The sequence below is a fragment of the Tachyglossus aculeatus genome, chromosome 16 (genome assembly GCF_015852505.1).
Source record: "Tachyglossus aculeatus isolate mTacAcu1 chromosome 16, mTacAcu1.pri, whole genome shotgun sequence".
NCBI classification, from domain to species: domain Eukaryota; kingdom Metazoa; phylum Chordata; class Mammalia; order Monotremata; family Tachyglossidae; genus Tachyglossus; species Tachyglossus aculeatus.
In genome coordinates, this window is record NC_052081.1 from 247,877 (window position 1) to 265,845 (window position 17,969).

The 17,969-nt window shown below is 61.4% G+C and overlaps 2 protein-coding genes across 7 annotated transcripts in view; one reads left to right on the plus strand and one right to left on the minus strand.

Moving 5' to 3' along the window:
- The first annotated feature begins 109 nt into the window (after positions 1-109).
- Positions 110-9,511, plus strand: WDR3 (WD repeat domain 3). 2 transcript variants are annotated; one of them, XM_038758361.1, is made up of 27 exons: positions 110-162; positions 1,812-2,011; positions 2,507-2,716; positions 2,800-2,918; positions 3,007-3,085; positions 3,187-3,279; positions 3,775-3,873; positions 4,015-4,116; positions 4,242-4,339; positions 4,456-4,563; positions 4,763-4,993; positions 5,103-5,196; positions 5,417-5,518; positions 5,647-5,732; positions 5,932-6,067; positions 6,153-6,209; positions 6,459-6,559; positions 6,697-6,808; positions 6,899-7,033; positions 7,180-7,230; positions 7,532-7,597; positions 7,980-8,072; positions 8,341-8,388; positions 8,515-8,558; positions 8,644-8,772; positions 8,919-9,012; positions 9,141-9,511. In XM_038758361.1, the coding sequence occupies exons 2-27, from the start codon at positions 1,841-1,843 to the stop codon at positions 9,294-9,296; spliced, it is 2,814 nt and encodes a 937-aa protein (XP_038614289.1). In that variant the 5' UTR covers positions 110-162; positions 1,812-1,840; the 3' UTR covers positions 9,297-9,511. The 2 variants fall into 2 exon arrangements, with proteins under 2 accessions (XP_038614289.1, XP_038614288.1); XM_038758360.1 differs by having other exon boundaries at positions 113-238.
- Positions 9,512-9,719: 208 nt separating this feature from the next.
- The window catches only part of SPAG17 (sperm associated antigen 17), a 94,843-nt gene continuing 86,593 nt past the window's right edge, over positions 9,720-17,969 (minus strand). For 3 of the 5 annotated variants that reach the window (XM_038758574.1, XM_038758573.1, XM_038758572.1), the window contains 14 exons: positions 17,262-17,444; positions 16,419-16,529; positions 15,265-15,310; positions 14,868-14,973; positions 14,391-14,444; positions 13,619-13,718; positions 13,246-13,348; positions 12,476-12,583; positions 12,072-12,223; positions 11,666-11,853; positions 11,397-11,457; positions 10,529-10,673; positions 10,283-10,427; positions 9,720-9,845 (listed from right to left, as the gene is read on the minus strand). In XM_038758574.1, the coding sequence (XP_038614502.1) occupies positions 10,288-10,427; positions 10,529-10,673; positions 11,397-11,457; positions 11,666-11,853; positions 12,072-12,223; positions 12,476-12,583; positions 13,246-13,348; positions 13,619-13,718; positions 14,391-14,444; positions 14,868-14,973; positions 15,265-15,310; positions 16,419-16,529; positions 17,262-17,444 (1,497 nt within the window). In that variant the 3' untranslated portion in view covers positions 9,720-9,845; positions 10,283-10,287. Of the gene's footprint in view, positions 9,846-10,282; positions 10,428-10,528; positions 10,674-11,396; positions 11,458-11,665; positions 11,854-12,071; positions 12,224-12,475; positions 12,584-13,245; positions 13,349-13,618; positions 13,719-14,390; positions 14,445-14,867; positions 14,974-15,264; positions 15,311-16,418; positions 16,530-17,261; positions 17,445-17,969 lie in introns of those variants that run through there. The other 2 variants (XM_038758575.1, XM_038758576.1) reach the window with 2 other exon arrangements.

A 17,969-nucleotide genomic window follows, 5' to 3' on the forward strand; every position in this document is an offset into this window, starting at 1 on the left:
CGCCGCCGCCGCGGCCCCACACCGATATTTCCGCCGCCGCCGCCGTTGCCTCCTCCGGGCGCGCGGGGCTGTCGTCACGTCCGCACCAGGGCGGCGGGGGCTCGGCGGCTCCGGGACCTCGTGGAGACGACGGCCCCGGGAGGCCCAGCGTCGTCGGCGAAGGTCGGAGCCCGGCGGCCCCGGCAGGGCCGCGGATGGGAAGGGAAGGGAAGGGTCGCCGGTCTATTGATTTTATTCGGTTAGTATGTTTGGTTTTCTTCTCCGTCTCCCCCTTTTAGACTGTGAGCCCACTGGTGGGTAGGGACTGTGTCTAGATGTTGCCGATTTGTACTTCCCAAGCTCTGCACATAGTAAGCGCTCAATAAATACGATTGATGATGATGATATGTTGCCAATTTGTACTTCCTAAGCGCTTAGTACAGTGCTCTGCACATAGTAAGCGCTCAATAAATACGATTGATGATGATGATGATGATGGAGGGCCCAAGTGCCAACAGCCTGGGAGGCGGGAGTCCAGAGTTCCGATCCCACCTCGGACCCCTGCCCGTTGCGCCACCGCGGGCCAGGCATTAATTAATCAATCAATCAGTAGTATTTATTGAGCGCTTGCTGTGTGCAGAGCACTGGACTAAGCGTTTGGGAAGTACAAGCCGACAACATATAGAGACAGTCCCTACCCAACAGGGGGCTCACAGTCTAGAAGGGGGAGACAGAGAACAAAACCTGAGTTCCGATCCCACCTCGGACGCCTGCCCGTTGTGCCACCGCGGGCCAGGCATTAATTAATCAGTCAATCAATCGTATTTATTGAGCGCTTACTGTGTGCAGAGCACTGGACTAAGCGCTTGGGAAGTACAAGCCGGCAGCATATAGAGACAGTCCCTACCCAACAGGGGGCTCACAGTTTAGAAGGGGGAGACAGAGAACAAAACCAAACATACTAACATAATAAAATAAAAAAAGAGAAGCAGCGTGGCCCAGTGGAAAGAACACAGGCTTTGGAGTGATTGGTCATGGGTTCAAATCTCGGCTCCGCCAACTGTCAGCTGTGTGACTTTGGGCAAGTCACTTAACTTCTCTGTGCCTCAGTTCCCTCATCTGTAAAATGGGGATTAAAACTGTGAGCCCCCCATGAGACAACCTGATCACCTTGTAACCCCTCCCAGCGCTTAGAACAGTGCTTTGCACATAGTAAGCGCTAAAAAATACCATCATTATTATTATTATAAAATAGAATAGGTAGGTACGAGTAAAATAAATAAATAGAGTAATAAATATGTGCAAACATATATACAGGTGCTGTGGGGAAGGGAAGGAGGTAAAATGGGGGGATGGAGAGGGGGAGAGGAAGGAAGGGGCTCATTGCTAATTGCCCTGTGCCTCAGTTTCCTCATCTGAAAAGCGGGGTAGATCCCTGCCTTCCCTCCCCTTTAGACCGTAAGACCCACTTGGGATAGCTGCTGTGTCCGATCTGCGTATTTTATTGCCAGAAAAGTGCTTAGCACATAGTAAGCGCTTAACAGATAACACGATGATCTTTAACTCTCACCCCTGGGCCCCTCCCCGCCCCCCAGGGTCCAGCCTGTCCTCGGGCGTTTTTAACCCGCCTGCCTGGGCTGGCGCTGGAGTCGTGGAGAAAATCCCCTCGGAGCTGTCTAGCCGGCCCAGGTGGTCGGGAGTCACCGCAGGGCGTGGGCGGACCCCGCTGGGTTCTCCGCTCGGTGGCGTGGCGACGGAGGAGAGGACGGGCCGGAACGGTCTTCTGAGGGGCCGCTGCTAACCGGAGGAAAACGGTCCGTCTTCTGATCCAGGTGGTGGCCGGAGTCGCAGGGTCTGAGCCATGGGGCTCACCAAACAGTACCTGCGGTACGTGGCCAGCGCCGTGTTCGGCCTAGTCGGCAGCCAGAAGGGCAATTTGGTCTTTGTGACGCTGCGCGGCGAGAAGGGGCGCTACGTGGCCGTCCCAGCCTGTGAGCACGTTTTCATCTGGGACCCCCGGAAAGGGGAGAAGGTGAGCTGGACCGGGGCCTCGGGAGAGGATCCCTACTTGGTCCAGGCCGGGCACCCGGCTGGCGTTGAGAGGAACCGGTCAGCCGCCGATGTTGCTGCTGGCCGAGGGCCGGGTCTCCAGGGTTGGAACCACAGAGCTGGTTCGCTGAGGGAATTCTTCTTGGGATTCCCCCAGGGAACCAAAGGCTCGGGGGTCGCCGGCCCGGGCGTGGGGGCATTTCCACCTCTGGGCGGCGCATGGGCACCACTTCGGACCAGGGCTTTGTCCCCTGGTATTGTCCCTCGTTGGTGTCCAACAGCATGAGGCCAGCCCCCCGGCCAGCTTGGATCAGGCTTCCGCCCCCTCTGTCTGGTTCGGGCTTCTCCGCTCTGTCCCTGTCCTCTGGGCCTGGCCCTATAATTCCTCTGTCGGCGGCCCGGTGGAGGTGGGCAGCCCAGACTGACGGACACTCTCCCCCCGGGCCCTGGCCTCGCTGACGCCTTCTCTCTGCCACAGATTCTCATCTTGCAAGGACTCAAGCAAGAGGTCAGTCGTCTGTGCCCATCCCCAGATGGGCTGCACCTGGCCGTCGGCTATGAGGACGGGACTATCCGCATCTTCAGCCTCCTGAGTGGAGAGAACACAGTCACCTTCAACGGGCACAAGGCGGCGGTCACGGCCCTCAAGTACGACCATCTCGGGGGCCGCCTGGTGTCCGGCTCTAAGGTGAGGCCCCAGGGGGAGCCGGCTAGAGCTGCCGCAGGCCTGAGTGGGGCAGGGCTGACTCCTCGCCTTCCGTTGCCCGCCAGGACACGGACGTCATCGTGTGGGACGTGATCAATGAAAGTGGCCTCTTCCGGCTCAAGGGGCACAAGGATGCGGTGACCGAGGCCCTGTTCCTGCGGGAGAGAGACCTGCTGGTTACTAGGTAGGGCGGGTACCCGGCTCTCGGCTCACAGTGGGTAGTCTGCGGCTGTGCCCGAGCTGTGCTTCCCCTGACTCAACTTTGCTTTCAGTGGGAAGGACACTATGGTGAAGTGGTGGGACCTAGACACCCAGCATTGTTTCAAGACCATGGTGGGGCACCGGACCGAGGTAATGTGGGCACTGGGCTGGCGGAGTGGAGGAAGGGTGCAGGGGCAAGGGGAGCGGGCTCTGCAGGAGTCCGTGGCCCCACCGACCCTCTCGTCTCCCAGGTCTGGGGCCTGGCCCTGGTGTCGGACGACCAACGTCTCATCACTGGAGCTGCTGACAGCGAGCTGAGGGCATGGGACATCACCTGGGCCCAGGTGACTGGCTCCCTGCCCCGGGCCTGGGTCGCAGACCTCTTTTCCTGGGCAGCTGGCACCCGACTACCACATCGGAGCCAAGTTCTGGCCCGGGCCCTGAGCCCTCGCTGAGCCCCAGAGGAGGAGCGGATAAAATCTGGACCTAGTCTCAAGTAGGAGAGACTGCACATAAAAGCTGTTTGCGGGCAGGAAGCATGTCTACCAACTATATTTTATCATTCTCTCCCACACACTTAGTATGCAGAGCTCTGCATGCCCCAACTACTCAGTAAATGCCCCGATTGGAAGTGGGGCCCAGAGGAGACCTTTAGGTAGACGCCAGAGATGTGTATACAGCCCATAGAAGTGGAACTGCACCCCTGTCACTGCCCTTATTGCTGGGCATCACGGCCAGCAGGCGCCCGCCCCCACCCCAGCCCCTCCAGGGGAGGCTGGCATGTGGGGCTGGATGGGGGCTGTGCCAAGGCATAACCTCTCTGTCTCCGGGGTGCACAGCCAGGGGATCCTGAAGAACCGGATGCCAAGAGAGCCAAAGGGCTGTCCCCCGCCACGCCTGGGGAACTTCAGGAGGAAGAGGATGAGGCCCCTGAAGAGGTAAGACTCCTGGGATCCTGACTGGGGCAGGAAGCGGGAGGCTCTGGCCACAGCCCAACCTGTTCCCACTCCCCGGGGGAGCTGGGCAGGGTCCAGGGATGGGAGTTGGTCTCTGCACTGATAGCGCATCTCTCTTACCAGCGAATCCTGAGCTGCACCAAAGCTGGATCCATCATGCGGGAGGGCCGAGACCGCGTGGTCAGCCTGGCTGCCGACCGGACCGGCACCATTCTTGCCTGCCACGTACGGAGCTTCAGAGCCGGGCAGGGTGGGGCGGGGCTGCGGGGTGTCGCGTCTATCCCGAGTCTCCTCATGGGGGCCGCGTGCAGGCTGTCTGTCCGGCTCGGGCATCCTGACACTCTCTGCAGGGCTCGGACTCTGTGCTGGAGCTGTTTCGGATCCTTTCCAAGGAGGAGATCCAGAAGAAGTTGGATAAGAAGATGAAGCTGGCCAGAAAGAAAGCCAAGTGAGCGGCAAGAACCTGTCCCATCTGGCCCGTGGAGTGGGCAGAGTGGGTTGGGCGGGTTGAGCGGGTGGGGCCACCAGCGTCGCCCCTGCAGTCTTTCCCCATGGTCTCTCAAGGTCCGCTCTTGCCAGTGGGGACGCCACAGGCCCCGAGCCCATCCCGGAGCTGACCCTGCAGGACCAGATCCGCCGGATGGCCAATGTCAAAGCCTCAGCCAAGATCAAGTGAGCAGGGAGGTGGGCTGGCCGAGCCTGTGCCACATGGCCGTTCTGGGAGGACCGGGCCCCCGGGGCGCCTCTGCCCCCACCGGCAGGCCCGCTCAGCCTGGAACTCTGGGCCAGGAGCAGGGGACGCCGGGGAAGGGCAGGAGCCCCGCTGAGTCCCGCCCCGCTGAGTCCCACCCCGCTCTCCGGCCACCCCCAGGTCCTTCGACTTGGTCCAGGGCCCGCGGGGGGAAGTGAAAGCCGCTCTGCTGCTCCAGAACAACCAGGTGGAGCTGGTGAGCGTGACCCCCACCCAGCCGGTGCCCCAGGTGGGCAGAGGGGCCCAGGTCTCCACGGGGGGCCACCGGAGCGACGTCCGGACTCTGTCCTTCAGCTCTGACAACATCGCCGTCCTCTCCGCTTCCGCCGAGTCTGTCAAGATCTGGAACAGGTCTGGGGCTCGGCCCGCTGCCTTCCCTCGCCCGTGTCCCATCTGGCCGCTCTCACCCGGCCCTTACGGCGGGGCCTGTGCCCACGCTCACTCTCCCCTCACCTGGCAGGGCGACGCTGCAGTGTATCCGGACGCTGCCCTGTGAGTACGCCCTCTGCTCTCTCTTCGTGCCTGGTGACCGGCAGGTGGTCGTGGGGACCAAGGTACGGCCCCTGGGGGTGGGGGCTCGGCGGGATGGGGCGTTGGAGGGAAGTGTGGCTGAATGTGGGTGCTGATGGGGGGCTTTGTGTCCAAGTGTTCACAGGTGTGTTGGTGGGGGTGTGGGTCCGAGTGCTGTCGGGTGTGGGGAGGGCGGGGTGTGGTGCGGGTGTGAGTGGGTGCTCACAGAGGGGGTGTGTGTGTCTGTGTGTCGGGGGAGCTCAGACAGGGAAGCTGCAGCTGTACGACCTGGCTTCGGCCAGCCTGCTGGAGACGGTGGAGGCTCACGCTGGCGCTGTGTGGTCCATCTCCCTTTCCCCAGATCAGGTAACGGCTCCCTGCCGGGCATTCCCGTCAGTGGGTTCAGAGCCCTGCGACGCTCGGGGTTGGGCTCTGGGGCGTTGGTTGGAGCTCAGCCTGGAGGCCACCGCCTTCAGCTGCCCCTTCCCTTCCAGCGGGGCTTCGTAACAGGTGGGGCTGACAAGACGGTCCGGTTCTGGGACTTCCATCTGGTCAAGGACGCCAACAGTCCCCAAAAGCGGTCAGTGGAGGGGACAGTGGTGGGACCCGAGTTGAGTTTGAGGGGGGAGTCCTGTGCCCGCTCCCGGTCTCCCGTGCCCCTCAGTCTCCAGGCTCCAGTGCCTCTGGTCTCGCGCGTCCCCCGCGGTCCCAGTCTCGGGTGCCTCCGGCCCCGCAGTCCCCAGGCTTCCGGCGGCTCAGAGCCTCTGCGGTGGCCCTAGGCTGTCCGTGCGGGAGGCACGCACCTTGCAGCTGGACGAGGAGGTGCTCTGTGTGCGCTATGGCCCCAACCAGAAACTGCTGGCCGTGTCCCTGCTGGACTGTACTGTGAAACTCTTCTACGTCGACACGCTGAAGGTAGGGACCATCCACGGGGGCCCGAGCTGGCGACCGGGCCTGGGACTGGGGGCTCTGAGTCGGTTTCTCGTCTCTCTCCCCTCAGTTCTTTCTCTCGCTGTATGGCCACAAGCTGCCGGTTCTGTGCATGGACATCTCCTCTGTGAGTGACGCGGGCTGCTGGGGCCGGGGGGCCCGGAGTGCGGCCGGTCAGCACCCTCTGGGGTGGGAAGGAAGGGGAGCACCTGCTCTTTCTGCAAAGGGAATCCCGGGGTCGGCCAGGCCCAGGACCCGGCGAGGAGGTGCCTTCACGGGAAGGGGTGTCGACCGGCCCGCGGGAGGGTCAGTTTGGAGTTCTCTGACACGGTCTTGTGGGGACATGGCTCTGACCTGCCCCATCTCTGCTCCTTAGGATGGGCAGCTCCTGGCGACTGGCTCCGCCGACAGGAACGTGAAGATCTGGGGTTTGGACTTTGGGGACTGCCACCGTTCCCTGTTCGCCCACGCTGACAGGTAGGAGGGTGGGCAGGCTGGGGTACTGGGGTCCTGCCCCGGGACCCTGCCCAAGAGGAATTGCAAGCTTTGGTGCTAGGGAGGTGCCCCCTGCCCATCTGTGGCCCCTCTCTCATGTTGCCCTTCTCCCTCTCCAGCGTGATGTTTCTGCAGTTTGTGCCCAAATCTCACCTGTTCTTCACGGCGGGCAAGGACAACAAGATCAAGCAATGGGACGCGGACAAGTTTGAGCACGTGCAGACGCTGGAGGTAGTGGCGGGGTGGGACTCTCCTCGGCATCCGGTCCCGGTGGGATGGGGCTTGGGGGTGACCATTCTCGGGCCTCTGTCCGTCCCACAGGGTCACCACCAGGAGGTGTGGTGCTTGGCCATCAGCCCCAGCGGGGACCACCTCGTGTCCGCCTCCCACGACAAGTCCCTGCGCCTCTGGGAGCGGACGCGGGAGCCGCTCATCCTGGAGGAGGAGAGGGAGATGGTGAGGAGCCGACGCAGACCCCTCAGGCTGGAGGCCGGGACTGCAGCTGGGGGTCATTTCCAGCCTGAGCCGCGGGGCTTCCTGATGAGGGCCCGGAGGTGTTCCGGCCCAGATTCTCTGGCAACATGTCTGTCTCTTTTTTCCAGCAAAGAGAAGCAGAGTACGAAGAAAGTGTGGCCAAAGAAGACCAGCCCATGGTGAGTGAGAGTAAGACCGGGAATCTTGGGGTGGCACCGCTGCTGACTCTAGGCAGCTCCTTGGCGGCTGGGGATGGGGCAGGAAGGTGAGGGGTGGGTGGTGGCTCGGGTACCTGTGTTGGCCTGGGGGCCCAGCAGCCCAAACGGGCAGGGAGCCGGGCTGGGAACTTGGAATGTGTCCTCGGTGCCCAGAGATGCCCCCTCCCGATCCCGGTTGAGAAGATGTCCCAGGGTCTGGGGCCTGAGCAGCGGGTGCCAGGACAACAGGAAATGAGCTGGAAGATCTGTTTCCATTCTGCAGGTGCCTGGGGAGGCTCAGGGCGAGGCCAGCTTGGCTGGGAAGAAAACTATTCAAACAGTCAAGGCTGTAAGTTGGACCGCAATGACTGGTGGGGTCTTCGACGAGCTCCCTCCTACCCCAACCTGCACACTGGGAGTGGGGAAGGATGCATGAGTCCACCTGGCAGGCAGATCCCTGTGGGGCTGCTGGGGCGAGGTCAGACACCCCAGTGGCTGGAAGCGGGGCCTGAGGGAGGTGGAGAGGTGGGGCCGTGTTGGGGTGTCTGCAGGAGCAGGTGCCTAGTTGGGTGAACAGACCGGTGAGGGCTGGCCTTCACAGTCTCTCCCTCCCATGAGCCCATCTCAGGCACCCGTTTTGGGGTAGCGGTGGGTGGTGGGGTCGTGCCTGGTACCCCCGGTCCCCGCCAGGCCTGACCCGATGGTAAGGGTCTCCCTGTGGACCTGCACAGGCCGAATGCATTATGGAAGCAGTGGAGCTGTTCCGGGAAGAGACGGCCAAACGGGCCGAGCATGCGGCCATCTGCAAGGCTGCTGGGAAGGAGGTGAGACACCTCACACCCCCAGGGCTGCCTCTGGCAGGGGGCAAGAGGGCCAGGGTCGGGAGGGCGGTTTTGGAGTTTCTGACTCTCTGGTGAACCATCTGGCAAACAAGCCTGCTCCTTCGCGGACATCGTCCCTGCCCTCCAAGGCCCCCAGACCTTGGAGTCTTGGGTCCCGGTTGGAAGCTGCGGCCTCGGATTGCGGGGGAGGGAAGGGGCGTCTTCTCTCTTTTCTGGGGCAGGGAAATCACTGTTCTCGGTTCTTCTCCAGGTTCCTCTTCCTCCCAACCCCCTGCTGCTAGCTCTTGGGAACATCTCGGTGAGTGGGCCGGTTGGGGGGCAGAGTAGAGGGCACCCTCCGTTGGCTCTGGCCCCACACTTTGCCTCCGAGGGGCTTGACCGGGGAGCAGACAGACCCACTGAGATTGTTGCCTCCTTCTCCTAGCCCTCGGATCATGTCCTGGAGGTGTTGAAAAAAGTCAAGTCCAGGTGAGGATGGGCATGTGCCGGGGTGGGGACGCGGCTGCGCCCAAAGTCAGGGGCTGGGACTGACTGTCCGTCTGTCCACCTGTAGCGAGCTGGAGGAATCTCTGCTGGTCCTGCCCTTCTCCTACGTTCCAGATCTCCTCTTGCTCTTCAACCAGTTCATCCAGCTTGGGCACGACGTGGAGCTCCTGTGCCGCTGCCTTCTCTTCCTCCTCCGGTAACACCCCCATGGACAGCGGCGGGGGGCCCTCTCCCTCCTCGCCCGTGGTCCTCGGCGGTGGGTGGCGCTGGCTGCGTGGCCCTCGGTTCCAGTGGTGGGGTGACCGGCCGCCCCTCAGGCTCTGCTCTTCCCCGCTCTGGCAGGATCCACTTTGGCCAGATCACCAGCAACCAGATGCTGGTGGTGGCCATCGAGAAGCTGAAGGAAACCACTATCTCCAGAGTTGGCCATGTGCGGGTAAGGGCCTTGGGGGGGGGGGGGGGGGGGGGGGGGGGTATGGCAGGCCGGGTGGGCGGAGCTCCAGGGAGGAGGGTCGGGGGTGACGGGGCCCTGCAGGTGGTGACGCGAGCTCCGGGCTCCTGCAGGACAATATCGGCTTCAATGTCGCCGGGCTGGAGTTTCTCAAGAGGGAGATCGAGGCTCGTGAGGACGTCACGTTTTTTGCAGACGCCACCAACCAAGTGGCAGAGAGGAGGAAGAAGCGGAAAAAGAGAGAGAAGTTGGTTCTCGCCATGACGTAAATCTTCCTGGCCCCTTGGAACTCTTGTTAGTCCCCGTGCTTCTGGCAGCTGGATGCAGGCCCTGGCCCCTCCACCCGGCCTAGGACTCCTGCAGGTGGACGGATGGACAGACCTCCTGCTCCTCTTGGTTCTTGCTGCTGGAGAGTGGCGTCTTTGGACCTTTCCGTTTCCTGGTGGACACTGGGCCCCTCTCAATAAAAAAACTTGGCCTTGTGTCTGTTTGGCTCCCGCAACTCCTTCATCCCAGTGGCTCCGGCCCCAGGAACTCCATGTGGAGCAGCCTCACTGCTCACCTGCCTCCTTCCTCCCCCCAGGGGCTCGGGTGTGATGGACTGAGGAGGCCATGGGTAGGGGGGACTAGGGGAAAGGGTGACGGTGTGCCACGCGGATGACAGAGACACTTGCTTTTCCCTGGACACAGGTAATAGGCTGTTTATTGGGAGAACACGCCCTGACCCCAACCTGGCCTCGCTCAAGGCCAGGTGGGACGCGGGGTCATGGTGTGGATGGGTTCCTGATGGCTGCTGTCCATCCACCCGCCTGCCAAGCCTGGAGAGGGAGAGCAGAGAGGCAATCAGTATCAGGCCTTGAGACTGATTATGCACCACCCCCTCCCCACGGTGAGCATAAAGCAAGGCACGGGCTGCTGTCCATCCACAAGCCTGGGGAGGGAGAGCAGAGAGGCAATCAGTATCAGGCCTTGAGACTGATTATGCACCACCCCCTCCCACGGTGAGCATAAAGCAAGGCACGGGCGCAGAGATGGCAGGGGTGCCCCCAGGTGGGGGCTGGTGCTGACCCCTGAGCCACGTGGTGTCAAGCTGAGCACAGATGCAGGAGCGCCAGGCAGACTGGTGTCCTTGATGGCAGCGATGAAGGCCAGGGCCAGGGCCGGGTCCGACCAACAGTCATGAGCTGACCTTGTGGGTCTCCCATCTTCCCCATCGGCCAGAATGCCCCCTATCCCGTCCGGCCCCCATACTGACCTCTACTAGGTGGCCGAGAAATTGCGGGACACGATGACCCCCAGCTTGTTGGAGCTTGGAGGGGGGACCTGGCGGGCAGCGGCGCTCTCTTTCCCCACTGGGAAGTCCGTGGGTCGGCAGTCGTAGGTGCTGCTGCTCAGGATGGGTGCTAAGTGGGTTAAGGGCCACCCGTGGTGTCGGTCTCCCAGCCGGGCCTCCCGAGCCCCGGGGCTGCCCCTGCCCCCGCCCCAGCCAGGAGGAGGATATTGGCCTTGACGGGCAGGAAGAGCGTCTCTCCTTCGGTCAGGATCTCGATCCGGTGGGCCAGGTGCCCCAGTCCCCGGGCGCCCTCCTCCCCCACGGCCACGGCAAAGATCTCGATGCGCAGCTCCGCCTGCAGCCCCGCAGCCACCTGCCGGGCATGCGACGGTCAGGGCCCGGCCCCGCTGGGCCCCACCAGCCATCTCCTGCCCCGTTCCAGCTGGCCCCTTCCTCGCCCGTTCGTCCGCCAGGCTTGCCAGGCTTGCCAGGCTTGCCAGGCTTGCCCGGCTGGGGGCGCGTAGTGCTCGGCCGAGCCAGCAGGGGGCGCCCGGACCAAGTGCGTGGTCTCGTGTTCGAGAGGAGGCGCCCAATGGCCCGGGCCTCCCTCCGCGGCCTCCCTCCGCGGCCTCCCTCCGCGGCCTCCCGCTGCCCGGCCACAGGGAGGGCGGAGGCAGGAAGCCGGGACAGGGGCTGCCGAGGATGGAAATGGGAAGCAGACCCGGCCAAGTCCAACCCCGAGGGCCGGCCACAGCTCAGGCAGCCAGATTAACTGCCAGGGGTCAGAGAACCCATGACGGCCAGTGCCAGTCCCAGGGGTGAGGCTGGGCTGCTAAGTCCCCCCACCCACATGGCTGGAGCGGTTGGGGCAACTGGATTCTGACGGGCCCAGTCTGGCAGTGGGGAGCGGCGGGAGGTGAGGGACTCGGAGCCTCCTGGCGCCCCGAGGTGGGACTCCAGGAAGCCTTCCCCGGACCCTCCCAGCTACAACGCCCGGGACCAACAGGACCGAAGTGGGGAGGGTCGCAGAGTCAGTTCACGGACGGCCACACAGATGGCCGGGCCGATGGACCGTAAGGCATCCGTGCATACTTACAGGCCCCGGTGTGTAAATCACTTTAAGCCCAGTGCTGGGCGGGGGCTGCAGCACCCGAAACCTGGCAGAGAACAGAAGGCTACAGTTATCTTGGTGGCCATGTTGGCACTGGATGGGTAGGAGAGCCAACAAAGAAGGGTGGCTGAGCCTCTGAGTACAGTGCTCTGCACATACCATAAGTGTTCAAATGCCATTGATTTATTGGCAGGGATGGGGCCAGGACAGCTCCCTGAGGCTTGGCACCAAGGAGCGGGTGGGTACATACTCACCTGCAGAAGTCAACGCCAATGTTCTTCAGTCTCACGGTGGCTGTGTAGGTGCACCCCTCCCTCAGCACCCCAAAGTGCAGCCTGGGTGGGAGGAGCTGGAAGCCACCCAGGGCCCTGCCCCCAGCGTTGTTCATGGCGGCCAACGCGATCGAGGATGTGTTTACTCTCCCTCCGACGGGATCTTTCACCTGGACCCAAGGGGGTTGTGTTAGGACCGGGCGTAGGGCATTCAGCGCCGCACATCCACTCCTGGGTCCCAAATGGTGCCATCCTTCTACTAGAGGTAGAAGGCAGGGAGGGTCTACTGCCCCCTCTCCCCCCCCCCCTCATCTCCACCCCGGGAGGCACAGAGGGAGGCGCAGTGGAGAGGCGGGGCTTCGGGCTCCTGGCTCCAGCCCCACTGTACCTTGGTCAGTGGCCCAGACTGGGCCTTGGCCTCGCGCAGATAGAGGGGTAGCCTAACGCTCTCTTTTCTTGGGTTTCCAGCGGCGTCTTGCAGCAGGCTCCGCACTGGGGCTCCCAAAGGTGGCTGGGCTGGTGTTGGGCTGGTGGCCGGGCCTGGTGGGATGGAGGGTGTCAGAGCAGGAGTCACCAAGGCTCCCATCGCCAAGGCCTCGGGTTGGGGGAAGGGGGCTGTGACAATGGCTGTCCCAGTTTGAGGTGTTTATGGCCACTGCCCCTCCTCCACCCACCCAGGGCCAGTTGGCTGGGGTTAGTTGGCACCAGGGGTCAGCGGAACAGAGACAGGACTGGGTAACAGCTCACGGGCCTGTTTCCTGGTGGCCACCCCAGGTACCTCAGGGGCAATACCTGTCCGGGCCAGTCTGTGAGAGGCTGGAGCCTCTGCTGGGCTGGGAGACACCAGAAGGTCCAGTAGGCCTGAGGGGCTGGGCCTTTTGGACTGCGATGACTTAGTACCTGGAATACAGATGCAGGATGGTCCCGGGTGGGGATGGATTTGGGGAGGCTCCATAACAGTTTACTTCAGGGAAGCCTACAGCTGGAATGGTTTGGGAGATGGAGCTTCCCCAGTGCCCCAAGCCGGTCATCCCCCAGCAAAGAGGGTCTCCTGGGCCTGATCCCCTGGCCCCCTGGCCCTGGGCACAGCAGCTCTGTCGAGCCCTGCTGGGGCTCTGCCACAGCTCTGCCGGAGCTCTGCCCCCATTCTGCCGGGGCTCCCCTCAGGTCCAGAGGCCCAGACTGTCAGCACGTGGAGGCAGGGGCAGCAGGGGCCATTGGTTCCTCTCCCAGTGGCCCCAGCAACAGCTCTGGCACCAGCCCCATAGAAGGTTGAAGGTCTGCTCTGGGCCCCTCAGGGGCTGAGCTGTGGAGCTAGGCTTGGGGTGAGGTGACTGGTGGGGTGGGGCAAGGGGCTCAGTACCCCACAGGAGGGCTACAGTTGCTCCAGAATCAGTCACTAGCAGTCAGTCAATCATATTTATTGAGCGCTTACGGTGTGCAGAGCACTATACTAAGCGCCTGGGAGAGTACAATAGAAAAATATAACAGAAACATTCTCTGCCCAGAGTCTGAATTGCAGACAAATGTCCAGTCTGACAGAAGCGGCCCCGGCAGCGTACCTGGATTAGCCGCAGAAGTGCTCCGCCGGGAGCCTGGACCGGCAAGCTTGTCTCTCTTTGGAAAGGCAGGGAGCCTCTGGGCAAGTTTTTCCACTTCAGGAAGCTTCAAGCAAGGGCGGGAGGCTCAGTCAGACATTGGGTGGCCCCAGACATGGCCGCCACAAAACCCTGAATCCGGCCCAACAGATGTAGTGTCCACTGTCAGGCCCTGCTGCCCCTTGTGCCAGCAGACCCTGCTAGTGAGGCTTGGGATTTGGCCCCCAAGTCTCCCTCGACTCTCCAGCTAAAGGGAGTTGCCAGCTGCCCAGTGGCCCCAGGTCGATCTTCACAGCCACCCTTAGAGGGGCTGAACCAGATGCCTGGGAGCCATTACCTGGGCCAGAAACTCCTTGGCCAACTCTGAATCGAAGTAGTGGGGCACGATTCTGTCTCGGATCCCGTAGAGGCAGCACCGAGCCTCTTCGATGTCCTGCCTGGGGGTGGCATGAGGAAGGGGGACTCCGGTCACCGACTGCACTGAGTGCACAGGGTGGCCCCTCCACTCCCATTGAAGGCAGGGCCACTGGGTCCACTGCCCCCTCCATGCCCTCTGTGCTCAACCCCTCAACTCCCTCTCACCCCATCTCCTCTGCCCCCTCCATGCTCACTACCCCCTCTCCACTCACCATCCCTCCTTCAACCCCGCAGCAGGGAGTGCCCAAGCCGGGCATAGGCCCCGTAGGCTTGGGAATGTTGGGGAGGGGGAAGCTACTGGGAACAAAGGGCTAGAGACCATGAGAAGGGGCTGGCAGACAGGAGGTAGGGAAGGGTTTTGAGCTAATGATGGTTTGAGGTTCTCCACCTGGTGACGAACAGATGGATATATGGGGTTTCTCTGGGGAGCGGACAGTGGAGCAGCCAGAACAGGACGAGAATATAGCAGCTGTGATGCCCGGGGGTTGGTGGGAGGGGCGGGGAACGGTTCCCTGTCCCCTCCACTCTCTCCACTTCTCTCTCTGTCTTCACTCCCCCTTCCCCTGCCTCTTGACTTGCCCCCACTTTTCTGGTGTCTCTAGCTGGTGTCTTTTCTGGTGTCTCTTGCCCAATTTGGGCAAGCAAATTGGCCACAGCAGTCCGACCTCTGCCTCCCTCCCCACTGCCATTACCTGTTCTGCTCCAACTTTTTTTGCCAACGAGATTTCTGGGCAGATCGTTTCCGCCTGCAGAGATGACAAAAGCAGCAGGAGGGAGGGCCAGGGGCAGGACAGGGGAGCAGAATGGGGGGGCACTCCTGGGGGCAAGGCCAGGGAGCAGAATAGAGGGGCGGGCAGGGTAGGAGGCAGGGAAGAGGGGAGGGACCAACGGCAGTGAAGGAAGGGAGAAGCTGGCGGCGGGGGGGGGAAGGACATGGGGTTGGGAACTCTGGGAGAGTGGCCAGGGGGCTCTGGGGAATGGGGCAGTTCTATCCACGGACAAAGAAAGCTCACAGCCCGGACCCCATTTGGAAGGGTGGGCGGAGTGGGATGGCCCACAGCCCCCCGGCCAGGTTGGGAATTTGGATCAGAATCTCACCGAGTCCTGTCCGGTCCCCCTGGAATCTGGGCTCTGTGTGGGCAGTGCCCCCTCCAGAGAACCCCTCTTACCTCTCCTCTGTCTGTTGAGGGTCCAGTGGGGGTCCTAGCCCATAGGGCCCAGGCTCTCTTTGGGCTGGGGGGCTGAACTCAAGCTTGCAGAACTCTGCAGCCTGCACTGCGGTTCAGGGGGGACATGGAGGGACCATGTTAACACCTTAGTCTCCAGGCCAGGCACTCACTCTACCCTGATGTCCCTGCGATGTGCCCCTTCTCGCTGGACATGGGGTTTCTGGCCAAATCCGATTCTAAAGCCCCAGCCAGCTAGCTAGGGCCCGGCCCCAGCCCCACCTCAGCCTCAACTCCTCTCCAACCTCCTCCGCCCCCATGCCTGCTTGGGGGTTCAGAGCTAGATAAGGGGGGTGGACAGATGGACAGATGAACAGATGGAAGGAAAAGGGGCAGCTACCTCTGGCGGAGATCTCTTCGGCTGACTCGTCTCTGCTTGGAAATGACTGAAAAGAAGCAGAGATGGCCAAAGTGGCTCCAGTTCACATGCCTCGGGGCCGGGGCTTTCCGGGACAAGGTCCTGCCCCACAAGGCTCCATGGTGCACATGAAGCCTATGGCCCCAGCCTGGAAACGCCAGGTAACCTTCTCTGTCAGACCATGCTGGGCAAAGGCACTCCTGAGGGGGTTGTGAGCCCATGTGGGACAGGGACTCTGTCCATTCTGATTATCTTATACAGTGCTTAGTACAGTGCTTGGCATTCAAGAAATGCTTAACAAATACCGTCATCATCATCATCCCCCATTTTCCATAGTACCCTGTCCTGAGTGGATGCCCAGACCAGGCCTCTTCTTCAAGTGGGCACCCCCACAGTACTCTGCCTGAAGCAGGCTTCTGATTGACACTATGAACTGACCGACCGATGGCGTGAGCTATCGCCAACACTCACTTGATCAATCATGGTATTTACTGAGTGCTTATACTGTGTGTAATAGTAATAATAACAATGATGGCATTTATTAAGTGTTTACTATGTGCAAAGCACTGTTCTAAGCACTGGGTATGTTGCAAGGTGATCAGGTTGCCCTACGGGGGCCTCACAGTCTTAATCCCCATTTTACAGATGAGGTAACTGAGGCACAGAGAAGTTAAGTGACTTGCCCAAAGTCACACAGGTGACAATTGGCAGAGCCAGGATTTGAACACATGGCCTCTGATTCCTAAGCCCGTGCTCTTCCCACTGAGCCACGCTGCTTCTAGAGCACTGTACTAAGTCCTTAGAGGAGTGCACTACTTGGACAAACTACAACACTAATTTTTTTTTTGACTCAGAGAATCTTGTTGAGTTAACTTCAGCCTCCCTGGAGATTGCCCTCTCTGGGAAGCCAGTGGCCAGACTCTAATCAAGACCCCAGCTCCTGGGGAGAGTCCCACCGAGGGCGCAGGCATGGGGGCCCATTGGCACCAAGCGGGCTGGCTGCAGGCTCAAACAAAGCCTTGCCGTGGGGTGGGGGTGGGGGGGGCGGGCAGACGGGGGAGGGATTGGGGCAGGAGGGCTGGGCAGGGGTTGAGATGGTCCCAATCACCGCTGCTCGGCCCGCCGGCCTTGCTCACCCTGACCAGCTGCAGGAGGTCCACGGTGCTGGAGCTCATCTGGGCGAGCCCCTGGCCTCTGGCTGTTGGGTCCAAAGATGCTTCTCTCTGCAGGACGTGGTCCATGTACGCCTGGGACGCGGGAAACAGAGATGAGGGCAGCTGGTGTCTTTCTTTCTTCGGCTGCCAACTGTGTGCAGAGCGCTCTACTGGACACCTAATGTATCAGCACTATGATACTCATCCCAGCCCCAGCTCCGTAGCACTTGTGAACATATCCATATACTCTGTTGCTTTCCCTATTTGCCATTGATTTTAACGTCTGTCTCTCCCACTTCACTGTAAGATCCTTGAGGGCAGGGATCTTGTCTACCGACTCCACTGTAGTTTATTTACTCTTCCAAGCACTTAATGCAGTCTTCTGCGCATTGCAAGGGCTTAATAAATATGCCTAATTGATTGGCTGCAGACCACTGTACTGGACCCACTCTTGGCTTTGCCTGAAGGTTGGTCGCTTGGCACTCTCTGGGCAAATGGGGAGCCGGGCAGCGGGGTGGCCTAGTGGATGGAGAATGGGCCTACAAATCCAAAGAACTTGGGTTCTAATCCCAGCTCCTCCATTTGTCTGCTGCGTGACCTTGGGACAGTCACTTCACTTCTCTGGGCCTCAGTTACCTCATCTGTAAAATGGGGATGAAGACCGTGTGTCCCATGTGGGATAGGGACTGTGTCCAAACTGATTAGCTTGTACCTACCCCAGCACTTAGTCCAGTGCCTGGCACAAAGTAGCACTAACAAATACCACTAAAAAAGAGAGAGCGAGAGTCCGGGCAGTGGCCTGGGTCTCCGCCCCGTCCTCATTACCTTGAGGGAAAACTGCAGCTGCTGCCTCAGCTCATCCCCGATGGCCTGGTGCTGGACAAGCTGGCGGACTTGCACGGCCTCGGGGCGCCGGGGAGGGCGCGATGGGTGACACAGCAACTGCGGGGCGCCAATGCACAGCCCCTTCCAGATGCCAGTGCCGAATGGGGGTCCCGGGGTTTTCCTCTGAGAGGGGGTGGGAGACGAGATGGCTGTGGCCTGACTCCAGTGACTGGAATGTCCCCTGCGTCCCCTTGCCCCTGGCCGAAGCTTTGGGCCAGTCTGTTCAAAGCCATGTGGTCCCAAGCAGCCAGCTCCAACTGAGGAGTGAGTCTCCATGGCCAGCCCCCTTGGTTTCTCCTGGCCCTCTATACCCCCAGTCTCTTGGACAGGGGCCGGACTGGCCGGGGCTGAGGGCCGGACTGGCCGGGGCTGAGGACCGGCCACCTCAAGCTCCTCAGGGCTGTGGGGGGAGGGGGTGAAGTGGGAGGAACAGAGTGGGTCCCAAGAAGCCCAGAGTAGCTTCAAGGGTAAGGGGGGACAGGAACAGTGGAGGGGGATGAGGGGAAGTGGGGAGACAGGAGAGGGACAGCAGCAGGGGACAGGGAAGTGTTCCAGTGACACTATTTACTCTCATCATGCTGTCTTTAGCTGAAATCCTGGTACCACAAGGCCCTAACCCAGACTGGGAAGGGGAGCACAGGGGAGAGG